The sequence below is a fragment of the Patiria miniata genome, unplaced genomic scaffold (genome assembly GCF_015706575.1).
Source record: "Patiria miniata isolate m_02_andy unplaced genomic scaffold, ASM1570657v1 HiC_scaffold_30, whole genome shotgun sequence".
NCBI classification, from domain to species: Eukaryota; Metazoa; Echinodermata; class Asteroidea; order Valvatida; family Asterinidae; genus Patiria; species Patiria miniata.
In genome coordinates this window covers 8722090-8742926 of record NW_024037070.1, presented here as the reverse complement: position 1 = coordinate 8742926, position 20837 = coordinate 8722090, and the positions used below count along the sequence as shown (strand labels likewise).

The 20837-nt window shown below is 34.7% G+C and overlaps 1 protein-coding gene across 1 annotated transcript; it reads right to left on the bottom strand.

The window, feature by feature from the left end:
- Positions 1–14126: 14126 nt before the first annotated feature.
- On the bottom strand, positions 14127–20671 carry LOC119739182 (cyclin-D1-binding protein 1 homolog). Its single transcript, XM_038214013.1, has 7 exons — positions 20310–20671; positions 18728–18790; positions 18234–18395; positions 17094–17190; positions 16286–16433; positions 15578–15907; positions 14127–14881 (listed from the first exon to the last, which is right to left on the bottom strand). The coding sequence occupies exons 1-7, from the start codon at positions 20383–20385 to the stop codon at positions 14714–14716; spliced, it is 1044 nt and encodes a 347-aa protein (XP_038069941.1). The 5' UTR covers positions 20386–20671; the 3' UTR covers positions 14127–14713.
- Positions 20672–20837: the final 166 nt, after the last annotated feature.

Sequence of the window (20837 nt, the reverse complement as noted above, 5' to 3'; positions counted from 1 at the left end):
TTACCCCTTACATTTTAAATTTTCCAAGAAAAGTCAAATGTTGCCCTATTTTGATGAAAATGCAAGGTTAATCCCTTACAATTTCAATTTTCCAAGAAAAGTCCAATTTTGCCCTATTTTGATGAAAATGCAAGGTTTACCCCTTACAATCCAAATTTTTCAAGAAAAGTCAAATTTTGCCCTATTTTGATGAAAATGCAAGGTTAACCCCTTACAATTTAAATTTTCCAACAAAAGTCCAATTTTGCCCAATCTTGATGAAAATGCAAGGTTAACCCCTTACAATTTAAATTTTCCAAGAAAAGTCAAATTTTGCCCTATTTTGATGAAAATGCAAGGTTTACCCCTTACAATCCAAATTTTTCAGGAAAAGTCAAATTTTGCCCTATTTTGATGAAAATGCAAGGTTTACCCCTTACAATCCAAATTTTTCAAGAAAAGTCAAATTTTGCCCTATTTTGATGAAAATGCAAGGTTAACCCCTTACAATTTAAATTTTCCAACAAAAGTCCAATTTTGCCCAATCTTGATGAAAATGCAAGGTTAACCCCTTACAATTTTAATTTTCCAAGAAAAGTCCAATTTTGCCCTATTTTGATGAAAATGCAAGGTTTACCCCTTACAATCCAAATTTTTCAGGAAAAGTCAAATTTTGCCCTATTTTCATGAAAATGCAAGGTTAACCCCTTACAATTAAAATTTCCAGGAAAATTCAATTTTGCCCTATTTTGATAAAAATGTAAGGTTTACCCCTTACAATTTAAATTTTCCAAGAAAATCCAATTTTGCCCAATTTAGATAAAAATGCAAGGTTAACCCTTACAATTTAAATTTTCCAACAAAAGTCCAATTTTGCCCTATTTTGATGAAAATGCAAGGTTAATCCCTTACAATTTAAATTTTCCAACAAAAGTCCAATTTTGCCCTATTTTGATGAAAATGCAAGGTTAATCCCTTACAATTTAAATTTTCCAAGAAAAGTCAAATTTTGCCCTATTTTGATGAAAATGCAAGGTTAACCCCTTACAATCTTAATTTTCCAAGAAAAGTCCAATTTTGCCCTATTTTGATGAAAATGCAAGGTTTACCCCTTACAATCCAAATTTTTCAGGAAAAGTCAAATTTTGCCCTATTTTGATGAAAATGCAAGGTTAACCCCTTACAATTAAAATTTCCAGGAAAATTCAATTTTGCCCTATTTTGATAAAAATGTAAGGTTTACCCCTAACAATTTAAATTTTCCAAGAAAAGTCAAATTTTGCCCTATTTTGATGAAAATGCAAGGTTAATCCCTTACAATTTAAATTTTCCAAGAAAAGTCAAATTTTGCCCTATTTTGATGAAAATGCAAGGTTTACCCCTTACAATCAAAATTTCCAAGAAAAGTCAAATTTTGCCCTATTTTGATGAAAATGCAAGGTTTACCCCTTACATTTTAAATTTTCCAAGAAAAGTCAAATGTTGCCCTATTTTGATGAAAATGCAAGGTTAATCCCTTACAATTTCAATTTTCCAAGAAAAGTCCAATTTTGCCCTATTTTGATGAAAATGCAAGGTTTACCCCTTACAATCCAAATTTTTCAAGAAAAGTCAAATTTTGCCCTATTTTGATGAAAATGCAAGGTTAACCCCTTACAATTTAAATTTTCCAACAAAAGTCCAATTTTGCCCAATCTTGATGAAAATGCAAGGTTAACCCCTTACAATTTAAATTTTCCAAGAAAAGTCAAATTTTGCCCTATTTTGATGAAAATGCAAGGTTTACCCCTTACAATCCAAATTTTTCAGGAAAAGTCAAATTTTGCCCTATTTTGATGAAAATGCAAGGTTTACCCCTTACAATCCAAATTTTTCAAGAAAAGTCAAATTTTGCCCTATTTTGATGAAAATGCAAGGTTAACCCCTTACAATTTAAATTTTCCAACAAAAGTCCAATTTTGCCCAATCTTGATGAAAATGCAAGGTTAACCCCTTACAATTTTAATTTTCCAAGAAAAGTCCAATTTTGCCCTATTTTGATGAAAATGCAAGGTTTACCCCTTACAATCCAAATTTTTCAGGAAAAGTCAAATTTTGCCCTATTTTGATGAAAATGCAAGGTTAACCCCTTACAATTAAAATTTCCAGGAAAATTCAATTTTGCCCTATTTTGATAAAAATGTAAGGTTTACCCCTTACAATTTAAATTTTCCAAGAAAATCCAATTTTGCCCAATTTAGATAAAAATGCAAGGTTAACCCTTACAATTTAAATTTTCCAACAAAAGTCCAATTTTGCCCTATTTTGATGAAAATGCAAGGTTAATCCCTTACAATTTAAATTTTCCAACAAAAGTCCAATTTTGCCCTATTTTGATGAAAATGCAAGGTTTACCCCTTACAATCCAAATTTTTCAAGAAAAGTCAAATTTTGCCCTATTTTGATGAAAATGCAAGGTTAACCCCTTACAATTTAAATTTTCCAACAAAAGTCCAATTTTGCCCAATCTTGATGAAAATGCAAGGTTAACCCCTTACAATTTAAATTTTCCAAGAAAAGTCAAATTTTGCCCTATTTTGATGAAAATGCAAGGTTTACCCCTTACAATCCAAATTTTTCAGGAAAAGTCAAATTTTGCCCTATTTTGATGAAAATGCAAGGTTTACCCCTTACAATCCAAATTTTTCAAGAAAAGTCAAATTTTGCCCTATTTTGATGAAAATGCAAGGTTAACCCCTTACAATTTAAATTTTCCAACAAAAGTCCAATTTTGCCCAATCTTGATGAAAATGCAAGGTTAACCCCTTACAATTTTAATTTTCCAAGAAAAGTCCAATTTTGCCCTATTTTGATGAAAATGCAAGGTTTACCCCTTACAATCCAAATTTTTCAGGAAAAGTCAAATTTTGCCCTATTTTCATGAAAATGCAAGGTTAACCCCTTACAATTAAAATTTCCAGGAAAATTCAATTTTGCCCTATTTTGATAAAAATGTAAGGTTTACCCCTTACAATTTAAATTTTCCAAGAAAATCCAATTTTGCCCAATTTAGATAAAAATGCAAGGTTAACCCTTACAATTTAAATTTTCCAACAAAAGTCCAATTTTGCCCTATTTTGATGAAAATGCAAGGTTAATCCCTTACAATTTAAATTTTCCAACAAAAGTCCAATTTTGCCCTATTTTGATGAAAATGCAAGGTTTACCCCTTACAATCCAAATTTTTCAAGAAAAGTCAAATTTTGCCCTATTTTGATGAAAATGCAAGGTTAACCCCTTACAATTTAAATTTTCCAACAAAAGTCCAATTTTGCCCAATCTTGATGAAAATGCAAGGTTAACCCCTTTCAATTTAAATTTTCCAAGAAAAGTCCAATTTTGCCCTATTTTGATAAAAATGCAAGGTTAACCCTTTACAATTTAAATTTTCCAACAAAAGTCCAATTTTGCCCAATTTTGATGAAAATGCAAGGTTAACCCCTTACAATTTAAATTTTCCAAGAAAAGTCAAATTTTGCCCTATTTTGATGAAAATGTAAGGTTAACCCCTTTCAATGAAAATTTCCAGAAAAAGTCAATTTTGCCCTATTTTGATGGAAATGTAAGGTTAACCCCTTACAATTTAAATTTTCCAACAAAAGTCAAATTTTGCCCAATTTTGATGAATATGCAAGGTTTACCCCTTACATTTTAAATTTTCCAAGAAAAGTCCAATTTTGCCCTATTTTGATGAAAATGCAAGGTTAATCCCTTACAATTTAAATTTTCCAACAAAAGTCAAATTTTGCCCTATTTTGATGAAAATGCAAGGTTAATCCCTTACAATTTAAATTTTCCAAGAAAAATCCAATTTTGCCCTATTTTGATGAAAATGCAAGGTTTACCCCTTACAATCCAAATTTTTCAAGAAAAGTCAAATTTTGCCCTATTTTGATGAAAATGCAAGGTTAACCCTTTACAATTTAAATTTTCCAACAAAAGTCCAATTTTGCCCAATTTTGATGAAAATGCAAGGTTAACCCCTTACAATTTAAATTTTCCAAGAAAAGTCAAATTTTGCCCTATTTTGATGAAAATGCAAGGTTTACCCCTTACATTTTAAATTTTCCAAGAAAAGTCAAATTTTGCCCTATTTTGATGAAAATGCAAGGTTAACCCCTTACAATTTAAATTTTCCAACAAAAGTCCAATTTTGCCCAATTTTGATGAAAATGCAAGGTTTACCCCTTACATTTTAAATTTTCCAAGAAAAGTCAAATTTTGCCCTATTTTGATGAAAATGCAAGGTTTACCCCTTACAATTTTAATTTTCCAACAAAAGTCCAATTTTGCCCTATTTTGATGAAAAAACAAGGTTTACCCCTTACAATCCAAATTTTTCAAGAAAAGTCAAATTTTGCCCTATTTTGATGAAAATGCAAGGTTAACCCCTTACAATTTAAATTTTCCAACAAAAGTCCAATTTTGCCCAATTTTGATGAAAATGCAAGGTTAACCCCTTACAATTTAAATTTTCCAACAAAAGTCCAATTTTGCCCAATCTTGATGAAAATGCAAGGTTAACCCCTTACAATTTAAATTTTCCAAGAAAAGTCAAATTTTGCCCTATTTTGATGAAAATGCAAGGTTTACCCCTTACATTTTAAATTTTCCAAAAAAAATCAAATTTTGCCCTATTTTGATGAAAATGCAAGGTTAACACCTTACAATTTAAATTTTCCAACAAAAATCCAATTTTGCCCTATTTTGATGAAAATGCAAGGTTAACCCCTTTCAATTAAAATTTCCAGGAAAAGTCAAATTTTGCCCTATTTTGATGAAAATGCAAGGTTAACCCCTTACAATTTAAATTTTCCAAGAAAAGTCAAATTTTGCCCTATTTTGATGAAAATGCAAGGTTTACCCCTGACAATCCAAATTTTTCAAGAAAAGTCAAATTTTGCCCTATTTTGATAAAAATGCAAGGTTTACCCCTTACAATCCAAATTTTCCAAGAAAATCCAATTTTGCCCAATTTAGATAAAAATGCAAGGTTAACCCTTACAATTTAAATTTTCCAACAAAAGTCCAATTTTGCCCTATTTTGATGAAAATGCAAGGTTAATCCCTTACAATTTAAATTTTCCAACAAAAGTCCAATTTTGCCCTATTTTGATGAAAATGCAAGGTTTACCCCTTACAATCCAAATTTTTCAAGAAAAGTCAAATTTTGCCCTATTTTGATGAAAATGCAAGGTTAACCCCTTACAATTTAAATTTTCCAACAAAAGTCCAATTTTGCCCAATCTTGATGAAAATGCAAGGTTAACCCCTTTCAATTTAAATTTTCCAAGAAAAGTCAAATTTTGCCCTATTTTGATGAAAATGCAAGGTTAACCCCTTACAATTTAAATTTTCCAACAAAAGTCCAATTTTGCCCAATCTTGATGAAAATGCAAGGTTAACCCCTTTCAATTTAAATTTTCCAAGAAAAGTCCAATTTTGCCCTATTTTGATGAAAATGCAAGGTTAACCCTTTACAATTTAAATTTTCCAACAAAAGTCCAATTTTGCCCAATTTTGATGAAAATGCAAGGTTAACCCCTTACAATTTAAATTTTCCAACAAAAGTCCAATTTTGCCCAATTTTGATGAAAATGCAAGGTTTACCCCTTACATTTTAAATTTTCCAAGAAAAGTCAAATTTTGCCCTATTTTGATGAAAATGCAAGGTTTACCCCTTACAATTTTAATTTTCCAACAAAAGTCCAATTTTGCCCTATTTTGATGAAAAAACAAGGTTTACCCCTTACAATCCAAATTTTTCAAGAAAAGTCAAATTTTGCCCTATTTTGATGAAAATGCAAGGTTAACCCTTACAATTTAAATTTTCCAACAAAAGTCCAATTTTGCCCAATTTTGATGAAAATGCAAGGTTAACCCCTTACAATTTAAATTTTCCAACAAAAGTCCAATTTTGCCCAATCTTGATGAAAATGCAAGGTTAACCCCTTACAATTTAAATTTTCCAAGAAAAGTCAAATTTTGCCCTATTTTGATGAAAATGCAAGGTTTACCCCTTACATTTTAAATTTTCCAAAAAAAATCAAATTTTGCCCTATTTTGATGAAAATGCAAGGTTAACACCTTACAATTTAAATTTTCCAACAAAAATCCAATTTTGCCCTATTTTGATGAAAATGCAAGGTTAACCCCTTTCAATTAAAATTTCCAGGAAAAGTCAAATTTTGCCCTATTTTGATGAAAATGCAAGGTTAACCCCTTACAATTTAAATTTTCCAAGAAAAGTCAAATTTTGCCCTATTTTGATGAAAATGCAAGGTTTACCCCTGACAATCCAAATTTTTCAAGAAAAGTCAAATTTTGCCCTATTTTGATAAAAATGCAAGGTTTACCCCTTACAATCCAAATTTTCCAAGAAAATCCAATTTTGCCCAATTTAGATAAAAATGCAAGGTTAACCCTTACAATTTAAATTTTCCAACAAAAGTCCAATTTTGCCCTATTTTGATGAAAATGCAAGGTTAATCCCTTACAATTTAAATTTTCCAACAAAAGTCCAATTTTGCCCTATTTTGATGAAAATGCAAGGTTTACCCCTTACAATCCAAATTTTTCAAGAAAAGTCAAATTTTGCCCTATTTTGATGAAAATGCAAGGTTAACCCCTTACAATTTAAATTTTCCAACAAAAGTCCAATTTTGCCCAATCTTGATGAAAATGCAAGGTTAACCCCTTTCAATTTAAATTTTCCAAGAAAAGTCCAATTTTGCCCTATTTTGATGAAAATGCAAGGTTAACCCTTTACAATTTAAATTTTCCAACAAAAGTCCAATTTTGCCCAATTTTGATGAAAATGCAAGGTTAACCCCTTACAATTTAAATTTTCCAACAAAAGTCCAATTTTGCCCAATTTTGATGAAAATGCAAGGTTTACCCCTTACATTTTAAATTTTCCAAGAAAGGTCAAATTTTGCCCTATTTTGATGAAAATGCAAGGTTTACCCCTTACAATTTTAATTTTCCAACAAAAGTCCAATTTTGCCCTATTTTGATGAAAAAACAAGGTTTACCCCTTACAATCCAAATTTTTCAAGAAAAGTCAAATTTTGCCCTATTTTGATGAAAATGCAAGGTTAACCCCTTACAATTTAAATTTTCCAACAAAAGTCCAATTTTGCCCAATTTTGATGAAAATGCAAGGTTAACCCCTTACAATTTAAATTTTCCAACAAAAGTCCAATTTTGCCCAATCTTGATGAAAATGCAAGGTTAACCCCTTACAATTTAAATTTTCCAAGAAAAGTCAAATTTTGCCCTATTTTGATGAAAATGCAAGGTTTACCCCTTACATTTTAAATTTTCAAAAAAAAATCAAATTTTGCCCTATTTTGATGAAAATGCAAGGTTAACACCTTACAATTTAAATTTTCCAACAAAAATCCAATTTTGCCCTATTTTGATGAAAATGCAAGGTTAACCCCTTTCAATTAAAATTTCCAGGAAAAGTCAAATTTTGCCCTATTTTGATGAAAATGCAAGGTTAACCCCTTACAATTTAAATTTTCCAAGAAAAGTCAAATTTTGCCCTATTTTGATGAAAATGCAAGGTTTACCCCTGACAATCCAAATTTTTCAAGAAAAGTCAAATTTTGCCCTATTTTGATAAAAATGCAAGGTTTACCCCTTACAATCCAAATTTTCCAAGAAAATCCAATTTTGCCCAATTTAGATAAAAATGCAAGGTTAACCCTTACAATTTAAATTTTCCAACAAAAGTCCAATTTTGCCCTATTTTGATGAAAATGCAAGGTTAATCCCTTACAATTTAAATTTTCCAACAAAAGTCCAATTTTGCCCTATTTTGATGAAAATGCAAGGTTTACCCCTTACAATCCAAATTTTTCAAGAAAAGTCAAATTTTGCCCTATTTTGATGAAAATGCAAGGTTTACCCCTTACAATTTAAATTTTCCAACAAAAGTCCAATTTTGCCCAATCTTGATGAAAATGCAAGGTTAACCCCTTTCAATTTAAATTTTCCAAGAAAAGTCCAATTTTGCCCTATTTTGATGAAAATGCAAGGTTAACCCTTTACAATTTAAATTTTCCAACAAAAGTCCAATTTTGCCCAATTTTGATGAAAATGCAAGGTTAACCCCTTACAATTTAAATTTTCCAAGAAAAGTCAAATTTTGCCCTATTTTGATGAAAATGTAAGGTTAACCCTTTCAATGAAAATTTCCAGAAAAAGTCAATTTTGCCCTATTTTGATGGAAATGTAAGGTTAACCCCTTACAATTTAAATTTTCCAACAAAAGTCAAATTTTGCCCAATTTTGATGAATATGCAAGGTTTACCCCTTACATTTTAAATTTTCCAAGAAAAGTCAAATTTTGCCCTATTTTGATGAAAATGCAAGGTTTACCCCTTACAATTTAAATTTTCCAACATAAGTCCAATTTTGCCCTATTTTGATGAAAATGCAAGGTTAATCCCTTACAATTTAAATTTTCCAACAAAAGTCAAATTTTGCCCTATTTTGATGAAAATGCAAGGTTAATCCCTTACAATTTAAATTTTCCAAGAAAAATCCAATTTTGCCCTATTTTGATGAAAATGCAAGGTTAACCCCTTTCAATTTAAATTTCCAGGAAAAGTCAATTTTGCCCTATTTTGATGAAAATGTAAGGTTAACCCCTTTCAATTAAAATTTCCAGAAAAAGTCAATTTTGCCCTTTATTTGATGAAAATGTAAGGTTAACCCCTTTCAATTAAAATTTCCAGAAAAAGTCAATTTTGCCCTTTATTTGATGAAAATGTAAGGTTAACCCCTTACAATTTAAATTTTCCAACAAAAGTCAAATTTTGCCCAATTTTGATGAAAATGCAAGGTTAACCCCTTACAATTTTAATTTTCCAAAAAAGTCCAATTTTGCCCTATTTTGATGAAAATGCAAGGTTTACCCCTTACATTTTAAATTTGCCAAGAAAAGTCAAATTTTGCCCTATTTTGATGAAAATGCAAGGTTTACCCCTTACAATTTAAATTTCCAGGAAAAGTCAATTTTGCCCTATTTTGATGAAAATGTAAGGTTTACCCCTTACAATTTAAATTTTCCAACAAAATCCAATTTTGCCCTATTTTGATGAAAATGCAAGGTTAACCCCTTTCAATTAAAATTTCCAGGAAAAGTCAAATTTTGCCCTATTTTGATGAAAATGCAAGGTTAACCCCTTACAATTAAAATTTCCAGGAAAAGTCAATTTTGCCCTATTTTGATGAAAATGTAAGGTTTACCCCTTACAATTTAAATTTTCCAACAAAAGTCCAATTTTGCCCAATTTTGATGAAAATGCAATCCAAATTTTTCAAGAAAAGTCAAATTTTGCCCTATTTTGATGAAAATGCAAGGTTTACCCCTTACTAATTAAATTTTCCAAGAAAAGTCAAATTTTGCCCTATTTTGATGAAAATGCAAGGTTAACCCCTTACAATTCAAATTTTCTAGAAAAGTCAAATTTTGCCAAATTTTGATAAAAATGCAAGGTTAACCCCTTACGAGTAAAGTTTTCCAAGAAAAGTCAAATTTTGCCCTATTTTGATGAAAATGCAAGGTTAACCCCTTACAATTTAAATTTTCCAAGAAAAGTCAAATTTTGCCCTATTTTGATGAAAATGCAAGGTTTACCCCTGACAATCCAAATTTTTCAAGAAAAGTCAAATTTTGCCCTATTTTGATGAAAATGCAAGGTTAACCCCTTACAATTTAAATTTTCCAACAAAAGTCCAATTTTGCCCAATTTTGATGAAAATGCAAGGTTAACCCCTTACAATTTAAATTTTCCAAGAAAAGTCAAATTTTGCCCTATTTTGATGAAAATGCAAGGTTAACCCCTTACAATTTAAATTTTCCAACAAAAGTCCAATTTTGCCCAATCTTGATGAAAATGCAAGGTTAACCCCTTACAATTTAAATTTTCCAAGAAAAGTCAAATTTTGCCCTATTTTGATGAAAATGCAAGGTTTACCCCTTACATTTTAAATTTTCCAAAAAAAATCAAATTTTGCCCTATTTTGATGAAAATGCAAGGTTAACCCCTTACAATTTAAATTTTCCAACTAAAATCCAATTTTGCCCTATTTTGATGAAAATGCAAGGTTAACCCCTTTCAATTAAAATTTCCAGGAAAAGTCAAATTTTGCCCTATTTTGATGAAAATGCAAGGTTAACCCCTTACAATTTAAATTTTCCAAGAAAAGTCAAATTTTGCCCTATTTTGATGAAAATGCAAGGTTTACCCCTGACAATCCAAATTTTTCAAGAAAAGTCAAATTTTGCCCTATTTTGATGAAAATGCAAGGTTAACCCTTTACAATTTTAATTATCCAAAAAAGTCAAATTTTGCCCTATTTTGATGAAAATGCAAGGTTTACCCCTTACAATTTAAATTTCCAGGAAAAGTCAATTTTGCCCTATTTTGATGAAAATGTAAGGTTAACCCCTTTCAATTAAAATTTCCAGAAAAAGTCAATTTTGCCCTTTATTTGATGAAAATGTAAGCCCTTACAATTTAAATTTTCCAACAAAAGTCAAATTTTGCCCAATTTTGATGAAAATGCAAGGTTAACCCCTTACAATTTTAATTTTCCAAAAAAGTCCAATTTTGCCCTATTTTGATGAAAATGCAAGGTTTACCCCTTACATTTTAAATTTGCCAAGAAAAGTCCAATTTTGCCCTATTTTGATGAAAATGCAAGGTTTACCCCTTACAATTTAAATTTCCAGGAAAAGTCAATTTTGCCCTATTTTGATGAAAATGCAAGGTTAACCCCTTACAATTTAAATTTTCCAACTAAAATCCAATTTTGCCCTATTTTGATGAAAATGCAAGGTTAACCCCTTTCAATTAAAATTTCCAGGAAAAGTCAAATTTTGCCCTATTTTGATGAAAATGCAAGGTTAACCCCTTACAATTTAAATTTTCCAAGAAAAGTCAAATTTTGCCCTATTTTGATGAAAATGCAAGGTTTACCCCTGACAATCCAAATTTTTCAAGAAAAGTCAAATTTTGCCCTATTTTGATGAAAATGCAAGGTTAACCCTTTACAATTTTAATTATCCAAAAAAGTCAAATTTTGCCCTATTTTGATGAAAATGCAAGGTTTACCCCTTACAATTTAAATTTCCAGGAAAAGTCAATTTTGCCCTATTTTGATGAAAATGTAAGGTTAACCCCTTTCAATTAAAATTTCCAGAAAAAGTCAATTTTGCCCTTTATTTGATGAAAATGTAAGCCCTTACAATTTAAATTTTCCAACAAAAGTCAAATTTTGCCCAATTTTGATGAAAATGCAAGGTTAACCCCTTACAATTTTAATTTTCCAAAAAAGTCCAATTTTGCCCTATTTTGATGAAAATGCAAGGTTTACCCCTTACATTTTAAATTTGCCAAGAAAAGTCCAATTTTGCCCTATTTTGATGAAAATGCAAGGTTTACCCCTTACAATTTAAATTTCCAGGAAAAGTCAATTTTGCCCTATTTTGATGAAAATGTAAGGTTTACCCCTTACAATTTAAATTTTCCAACAAAATCCAATTTTGCCCTATTTTGATGAAAATGCAAGGTTAACCCCTTTCAATTAAAATTTCCAGGAAAAGTCAAATTTTGCCCTATTTTGATGAAAATGCAAGGTTAACCCCTTACAATTAAAATTTCCAGGAAAAGTCAATTTTGCCCTATTTTGATGAAAATGTAAGGTTTACCCCTTACAATTTAAATTTTCCAACAAAAGTCCAATTTTGCCCAATTTTGATGAAAATGCAAGGTTTACCCCTTACAATCCAAATTTTTCAAGAAAAGTCAAATTTTGCCCTATTTTGATGAAAATGCAAGGTTTACCCCTTACTAATTAAATTTTCCAAGAAAAGTCAAATTTTGCCCTATTTTGATGAAAATGCAAGGTTAACCCCTTACAATTCAAATTTTCTAGAAAAGTCAAATTTTGCCAAATTTTGATAAAAATGCAAGGTTAACCCCTTACGAGTAAAGTTTTCCAAGAAAAGTCAAATTTTGCCCTATTTTGATGAAAATGCTAGGTTATCCCCCTACAATTTAAATTTTCCAAGAAAAGTCAAATTTTGCCCAATTTTGATAAAAATGCAAGGTTAACCCCTTACAATTTTAGTTTTCCAAGAAAAGTCAAATTTTGCCCTATTTTGATGAAAATGCTAGGTTATCCCCCTACAATTCAAATTTTCCAAGAAAAGTCAAATTTTGCCCTATTTTGATGAAAATGCAAGGTTTACCCCTTACAATTTAAATTTTCCAACAAAAGTTCAATTTTGCCAAATTTTAAGGAAAACACAAGGTTATCTCCTTACAATTTTTAATTTCCCAGAAAATATCAATTTTTTTGAGCCCAATTTTGATGAAAATGCAAGGTTAAGCCCTTACAACTTGAAATTTCCTAGAAAAGTCAAATTTTGATAACAATGCAAGGTTAACCCCTTACAACTAAAGTTTTCCAAGAAAAGTCACATTTTGCCCTATTTTGATGAAAATGCAAGGTTTACCCCTTACAATTTAACTTTTCCAAGAAAAGTCAAATTTTGCCCTATTTTGATGAAAATGCAAGGTTGACCCTTTACAATTTTGGAGTTGCCGGAAAAGTGCCAAATATTGTTTGTAAAAGTTTGTAATTTTGTGCTTTGTTTTACGAATGAGAATAGAGCTTTTGTAGCATCCTAGTTTTTGAATTTAGTTTTGTGTCTTGACAGGACCAATCCAATCAAGGGCAATAAATGGGTACTTTGAAAGAAAAGAAGGCATTACAATTTTATATATATAACATATTAAATAAAGTATTGCAAATATTTCGAATTGATGACTTTTGTAAAATTGTTGACCTCAACTTCCGATCACGCACACAATTGGGTAGTACATTTAAACATAAATTTCAATAAAGTCAGTGTTTGGTACCAAGACGTTCACAGAAAAAGTGAACGTGGACTGGCGAGACTTACATGTACAAGTATGCTTTGCAGACATTCATTCTAAGCTTTAGTTTTGATGGGTTTGGCAACATTCTAGCATGCTTTAAAAAATTTCAAATAATGTGTTTGCTTTTGTTGGATTCGGGTTAGTAAAGTCTAATACATGTACACATTTTTGTCACTAAATGCGAAGGGGGAGAAAGCATTCCTATTACAACAGAATTAAGTATTACCAAAGTGGTGCAATCGTGTTGAGTAAACAAAACAATCTTTAAGATTAGCGTGCTTCATGTTTTGTTGTAGAAAACTCCTTAAAAGGAGTAAAACACTTGCCAAATTTGAGTACACACTTACTCCAAGTTAAAAACTCCAAGTTAAAAATTCATGAAATAACGCGCAATGTAATGACTAGCAGATTATCACTGCAAGCAAAGCTGTGTTTGGCACAAATATTTTGTATATTTTTGAGTCAGCATTATGATTTGGTATTTGTTTATGGTTTTTAGCATCATCATAAGTTTTATTTGTTTTTGGTCTTTTTCATTGGTCCTTTGTACTTGTATTGCCGTGTTTTTGTTCACATTTGGTTTACGCAAAACAGCAAGATTGTAGACTTTGTAACTTCGTGTTTATTGCTTTGGAAAATTGTAATTCCATGTACTTAAAGTACTTTTACTGATGAGGGTGTTATGAATTGGTACCAAAAAAGTAATAAAAGAAAAACATTAATAAAAGATATTATTTCATTGATGTTTTATTACAGACATTTCTAGGGTTTTTCATTTTGCAAGCAGTTTTAGAACCAATGATGTACAACTGTAGGCCTACCACTTAATGGCTGTTCTTTAGGAATATCCCAAGTGATCAATTTTTAGTGAAAATTGTTCCAAAATTCCAAGAGAAATTGTGTGCCTATTAGAAATGAAATGTCTAAAACGTCAACTGGAATCAGGACTGAACAGATGAATAAATACAATCCATATTTTATTATTGAAATTTTGTTTGGATATGTGCCTTGCCCTGTTTTGTCAAAAAAAGTGGTCTGTTTCTGGTATTAACCTGACCGACCAAGTTTGGTGTATACATAATGTATACATTTAAACACTAGAGAATGTGACATCTTTGGCTCTATTCTTTGTTACGATGTTACAAAGTCCTTTTTGTCTGAGAACCCACATATGTCTCAAAAACCACTCAGATTATATAAATAATATTCTTTAACTCTTGATCTACTACCACCCTCCAAAACATTTCAACGTCCGCCAAGAGAATGCCCTTGGACATGGACATAGACACAGCGGTGAGCATTCAAAACTCCCAAGCTTAACCTCTGAACATCAGATGAACATCCATATGATTCCACAGGAAATGCTTGCTGAGTGAGGTTTGCATCCTCCAATGTACTCCACACATATTGGCATATTCAGCCAACAGGTGGAACATTTTGCCTTATCCCTCCTGGCACCATATTCATGAAACCTTTCTAAGGTCTAGTTGGCTGCTAAGTTAGTAAGGTTTCATGAATATGGCTCCAGATCATTACCGGACTGACAGATAATAAGGCCTCTATTGGCATTTTTTTTATGCGCACCAGAATTCATTTGCCTGGTGAGTCAAAGCATCTGCCAATACACTTCAGCTGGAGTGGGTTGGCAACTTGGCATGTCCAGCTGACTTGTGCTAAGATAACATGAGTTAAAATGCATTGCCTGGTCCATTGGGGCTTGGCTGCTTCCCTTATGTGTCGTCGTTCGGTGCAGGGGCAGTCAGATGCGTGATTTTCTCCAGGTTGTGGTCGACGGCTTTGCTTAGGAAGGTCAGCCAGGCGTTGTCCGCCTCCTTAGCAACATGAGACGTCTTGGTTCTATCCAGAAGACTCAGGAGGACCTCAGCCAGTTTGTTAGCCTGAGACAGAGAAAACAAAAATCAGTGAATGATGTCTTGAAGACAGGGGCTTAGTGTGAATTGAAAAGATGACAAAAATCCTAAATGGACAACAACTTAAAGGACGACTAAAAACCCTCCTTAACAGCTGGTTCATAATGGCTGGTTCAATATGCAAATTGCATCGTGACGCAAACTCCCCAGGATAATAGCCAATGTCAAATGAAACTTGACTCCATGAAATCTGCTTCGATTTGACATTCGTGTGAAGTATGAACTAGCCTTAAATTTTGGTATTAGGTTAACAGAAAATATTCCACGTCAACTGAAGAAATAGTTGGTCATAACACTATGAATCAGAAATGTCTGAAATGCTTTTGCTCTGGACAAAACGTCTGAAACGAGAACAATGGTGAATATATTTCATACATTTAGTCACCGTTTTTTAATCTCCTCTTTGTTTCAGACATTTCAAATGTCTGGACATTTCCTGGAAATTTCCTGGAAATCCCCGGGAAATTTCTGAAACATAACATGGCCAGTTTCTTGACGGGCTTCATTTCAGATATTTTTAGGTGAATAGAATGTCGGAAACGTTAGTGGTTTTGACAGGTTAACGTCTCAGACATTTTGTCTGGAACAAAAGCGTTCCAGATATTTCTGGTTCATAGAGTAACTTTCCAGCAATAATTAGTCATCATAATTTTGAGAGCTTACGTTCTGCCTGACATCCTGATGTCTGATTTGTGGATACAAGCACATGACCATGTCGTCGGCAGCCGGGCTGATCCGCTCAGCGATCTCGCCCAAATCATCCAGCTGTGCCGCCAATGATTCCTCCTCCCACTGACCGTTAGCTCGCACTGCACCAGAGACTTTCTTGACGCAGGACTTGGCGGCTTTCAGGAGTCCCATGCTGGGAGGGAGCAGGGTCCTGTCATGCTCGCTCCAGCCCTCCTCCTGCAGGTTGGAGTCACTAGAGGGCGTCCCGCTGATAACCGGGTCAAGGTCTTCCCAGCCTTGTGATTGGCCGCCTGTTTCCTGGAGCTACAGGGTGGAGAGTGATTGATTCTGAGTATGGCCCTGCCCATATCTCTTAGAACTACTGTCTAGGTCTTCACCAATTACAACTGCATGGGAACATCCTGACAATCGACGTAGCTCTATAGCTACATGGCTCTACAGCTATTACTAAATAAGGAGAGCGTTAATTCTTTCCCTCAACTAGAATAGTTTCGGACAGGTTCTGGGCGCATTTAGTGTATTCCAAATATATTGAATACTCAGTGCTGCGCTTTCCAAGAGCTTGTTGGAAAACTTTTCACTTCAAATATGAACTGCAAGACATTATAGTTTTTCCCTAGGGAACTTGATCTAGGAAGGTTAATTACTTTATTGTCAGTAAATCCTCTATTTTTTTTATACCTCTGTGAGTTCTTCCACTGCATCTTTGACAAGTCCTCCCGCATCCCTCAGCACTCCTAGGAGGGCATCCCTGTTGTTCCTTGGGAGCATCTTGATTGCATCGCAACACTCCCACACATTGCCTGTCCGACGCAGCTGGCTCTCACTACTGGTTATTGTAATTGTTTTTAAAAAGGACAATTAATTAAACCTAAAAGCTTCTGACTTAGACAGAACATAACAAAGATATTCAGAAACAGGGAATCCCCAAATATTTGGCCAGACAGCTCGATCAGTGTTACAGCAATAGTATGGACTTGTGGGGTTGAACGATAAGTCTATTGGCTCTGTGAACAAACACAATAGAGGGCGCTTTGTGATCTCTTCTGAGAGCCCTGGTGGGAGGGGCACACCATGTGTACGCTTTGGTTTGCGCGTGTGAGATGCTTAGTATGCATGACTTATTTTGCATGTGCACAAAGCATAGCATCTTCGCGCGAGCGTCAGGCGCCAGCATCTTGGCGTGAGCCTCTTGGTGCGAGCATCCTGGCGTGAGAGTCAGGCACCAGCATCTTGGCGTGAGCGTCTTGGCATGAGCATCCTGGCGTGAGAGTCAGGCACCAGCATCTTGGCGTGAGCGTCTTGGCGTGAGCGTCTTGGCGCGAGAGTCAGGTGCCACAGGCAATGCATTCGAATGTCCCTCCCAGTAGTCTGCCCCAACTCAACCTTTGCAACCGTTGAGGGGGTACTGGACTGGTTTGCAAACTAAGCAATGTTATGCAGGGTTAGATTTAGACCAACTTCTGGCAATTGCAAGAAACAGACCGACCTGTGATAATGGTCATCTTTGATTTGCTTGGTGAGCGCCTTCATTCCTTCCACTACTTCAGTCACTGCATGCCGTGTGCCTTTGCGGAGAATTACTCCTGGTTCGTCATAATTGGAGGAGAAAGAGCACAAGAACAAATGTCAAGACAGTGAATTATGCTATGATGGGTCATTCTACAACTTTGGGGTCCACTTTTTCCCTGTCCCTGTTACATCTAAGATCTATGATTTTATAATTCAGATGCAATTCTTAATGCAGTCGTCCTCCAAGAGTGATTATGAATAACAGACAACCTACCCAACAAATGCAAAAAAAAAATCAGTTGAAGTCATTCTTAATGATACTTGAATGGCAAATTACAAAGTACCAAGGTAACAGGGACAGGAAAAATGTCACACTTTGGACTCGAAATTTATAGAAGAACCCACATGTGACTGCAACTGAAAAGATGCTATGGGTTTCGGCACGTGAAAGTTGGTCATGCACACTGCACATGTGTCTCACTCACTGACGGTGTTGTAATGGATCACAAGTCCATCACAAGTCATCACAAGTCCATCACAAGTCCATCACAAGTCCATCACAAGTCCATCACAAGTCCATCACAAGTCATAAGCTGAAAATGGCAATCCTTTGATACTGTTCATCCCCTGTTACTTGTGACTGGGCTTGTGATGGAGTGTCATGGCCGAGTGGTTAAGAGCTCTGGACTCACGCTCTGGTTGTTCTGATCATCAGCGTGTGGGTTTGAGTCCCGGAATTGACACCTGTGTCCTTCAGCAAGACACTTAACCATTATTGCTTCGGATAAGAGCACCAGACTCAAGCTCTGGTGTTTCTGATCAGAAGAGTGTGGGTTCTAGTCTCGGTCTTGACACTTGTTTCCTTATAATTAACCAAACACTTAACCATTATTGCCTCATCCTTCGGATGGGACATACAGCCGCAGTTCCCGTGAGTTGTATAATGCACGTAAAAGAACCCAGTAACACTTATCACTAAGAGAAGGGGTTCGTCCCGGTGTTTCTGGCAGTGCATTTATCCTCATACATATGAGACTGTACTTTCAAAGAAGGAAGGAAGTATCACGCTGCCCGCTGGTTTCCATAATTCTAGCACCATTTACTGCTTCTACATTACCTTTCTCTTTAGGCAGCCCGTAGAAAGCAGACACTAAGGCTATGGCTGACATCTCAACGCTGGCGATAAGCGACTGGCATTCGTCTGGCTTGGGTAATGGCGGCTTACTAAACCAAACGGCTAGCTTTGTGGCTTCCGTTGAAACGGACTCAAACGCAGTTCCTGTACAGCAAAGAGAAAAAACATTGATATCAGAAACTATTTTAAGAATCTGGTGTTGTACAAAGAAGTGGTATGGCAAAACCAACATGGTTTATAAAGTCTTTACAGAAAAATGTCTTTACAGAAAGCATCATAAAGAAAAACAAGTTTGCCAGTTACATCCAACTTCTAACCAGACAAATGCATGTTCTTTTTTTTTACTTTTCCAAATCGCATCTTTAAAAGTTCAATGCTTTTAGTTTTAACAATGTTTTTGTCTACAAAGAAGTACTTTAAGTTAACATATCATGTAAAGTATGCAGATTATAAATGATATTTGTAAAGAAACTCACCAAGTTTCTTCCAGAAATCTTCTAAGTTGTAAGAAGGTGATGTAGGTCGAGGCGAGTCCTCTTCTGCCAAAAAATATTGATAAAATGGTCTTAAAACAAAATACAAAGTTAACGTTATAGGCCTCCTGAACATGTCAAATATGAATTAATAAATTTTCTTTTTTAGAACAATGATGAAGGCGGAACCTACATTAAATCCCCCTCAGTGTGACTAAAAGTAATAAGTTTTTCAAAACATATTCTTTCCACAAAAAAAAAGTCAAAGATGAAATTTCAGAATTTTAGTGCGACATCCCGCTTTCGAGTCAACTCGTACCTTGGGCGACTCGTACCTTGGACAACTCGTACCTTGGACAACTCGTACCTTGGACATCTCGTACCTTGGATAACTCGTACCTTGGACAACTCGTACCTTCAATTAAGACGACTCGTACCATCAGAATAAAAAGTAGAGTACACTGTATGTGCGTGACTTAGTGTGTGGTTCCTTGACTCCGAAACGCCGGATATGATTCTTTTCAAGTCAAAGTTAATTTCTATCTCACAGAACCACATTCAAGATCTAATGGCTTTGCCAGGCAGCATGATTTTCCGCATTAGGCCTGGCGGGCCGGCCTCCGAGGGCGCGAGCAGCGGTCGGTCGTGCGCGGTACCGATGCCGGTGACTCGGAAGCGGCCGGCCTGCGAGCTGCGCGCCGCGCGCGGCAGTGCCATTCTGTTTTTAATGGATAAGTTAAGATAGATTGAATTTTACAGTGGAGAAACTTCAGATGCGGATTTGGTGTAATTGGAAATATTTGTCAGTCCAAGATTCACGTCTTATCATTTTTGCGGGAAAAAAAAAAGTAGTTCAGGCGATTATAGGGATCAATAATAGGAAAAATGTTGCAACCTGACGCCACTTTTTTCTTCATATATATATATATCATCTCAATGATGGTCATTCATTGCAAAAATAATGGTAAGACGTGAATCTTGGATAAAAACATCAGTTCCATAATATTTTCACGTAGCCTAAGTCTCTAAACGTAACGGCAGACTGCATCAATGTCACCGTGCACAGACGTCCATATTGACCGGTCAGCGCGGCGCAAGAACCGTGTCACTTTGCACGGATGCCGCGTGGCATGCCGCGCACACAGTAAGCTGCCGCGGCCGGCTTCGCGCTAAATAAATTCCTCTTTTTTGGGGGGGGGGGGGGGAAAGAGAGCCCATACCAAAAAGAGATTCACCTTTTTTTTAATAAGCAGTCCACTTTCAATGAGTTACGGTCCACTTTATTCAGCCTCGGATCATTATCCTGATTGACGGTACGACTTGACTTACGCGTGATGGTACGAGTCGTCTTAACTGAAGGTACGACTTGCCAAAGGTACGAGTTGTCCAAGGTACGACTCGGTATAATGACGTCGAGTTGAAGGTACGAGTTGTCCAAGGTACGAGTTGCCCAAGCTACGAGATGACCTGTTACCGACATCCCAGTGGTCCCACCACACCCATCATTGGTTCGGCAATATCCAACCTCCACCATGTCCACATTGGCGTTTAAAACTAAAAGAGCAAAGAAAGAAAATACATTTACCCTTCAGCTTGTTGATCACCATATCTAGATTCTCAATGAATGTATCAAAGATGTTGTCCAGCTGTGATGAAGCCATACTCACAGGACTCGCTGATATAATCTTACAACTTCAAGTTCAATTGACACTGTGACACTGACAGTTTTCAGATTTTTCGAAGATGTTTCTTTGACGTTGTCGAGTTCAAGTTAGTGTGGCTTCAGTCTAAACTCCAAGTACGAATTCAGTTATCAATGTCAAGAACTGAAGTAAGTAAATTTATTGGGAATGTATTGCACAAGAACTTGCAAAAGTCAACACATTTCATCAACACTCCGTCTCATATTTTCATAATAAATGCGTGCGTGGTCTGCTAATTGTAAACAGCGCCCTCAATAAACGTACGTATGGCGGCTCTTGTCGATCGGGGGCGGGGCGTGTGGCAGGGGGAGGGAAGGGTATGTAAATGTATTAGGAACATTGAGGGGAAATGGTTTGTAATTTTGGTGGGCGGAGGGATTGTAGGTCAACGATGGAATTTAGTAAATTAA

Coding starts and splice junctions, on each gene's coding strand:
- LOC119739182 (XM_038214013.1), bottom strand. CDS start 20,385: ATGGCTTCATCACAGCTGGACAACATCTTTGATACATTCATTGAGAAT. Junction 18,791..20,309: donor GGTGATCAACAAGCTGAAGG/GTAAATGTATTT, acceptor ATTTTTTGGCAG/AAGAGGACTCGCCTCGACCT. Junction 15,908..16,285: donor CAGTGGAAGAACTCACAGAG/GTATAAAAAAAA, acceptor TCCACCCTGTAG/CTCCAGGAAACAGGCGGCCA.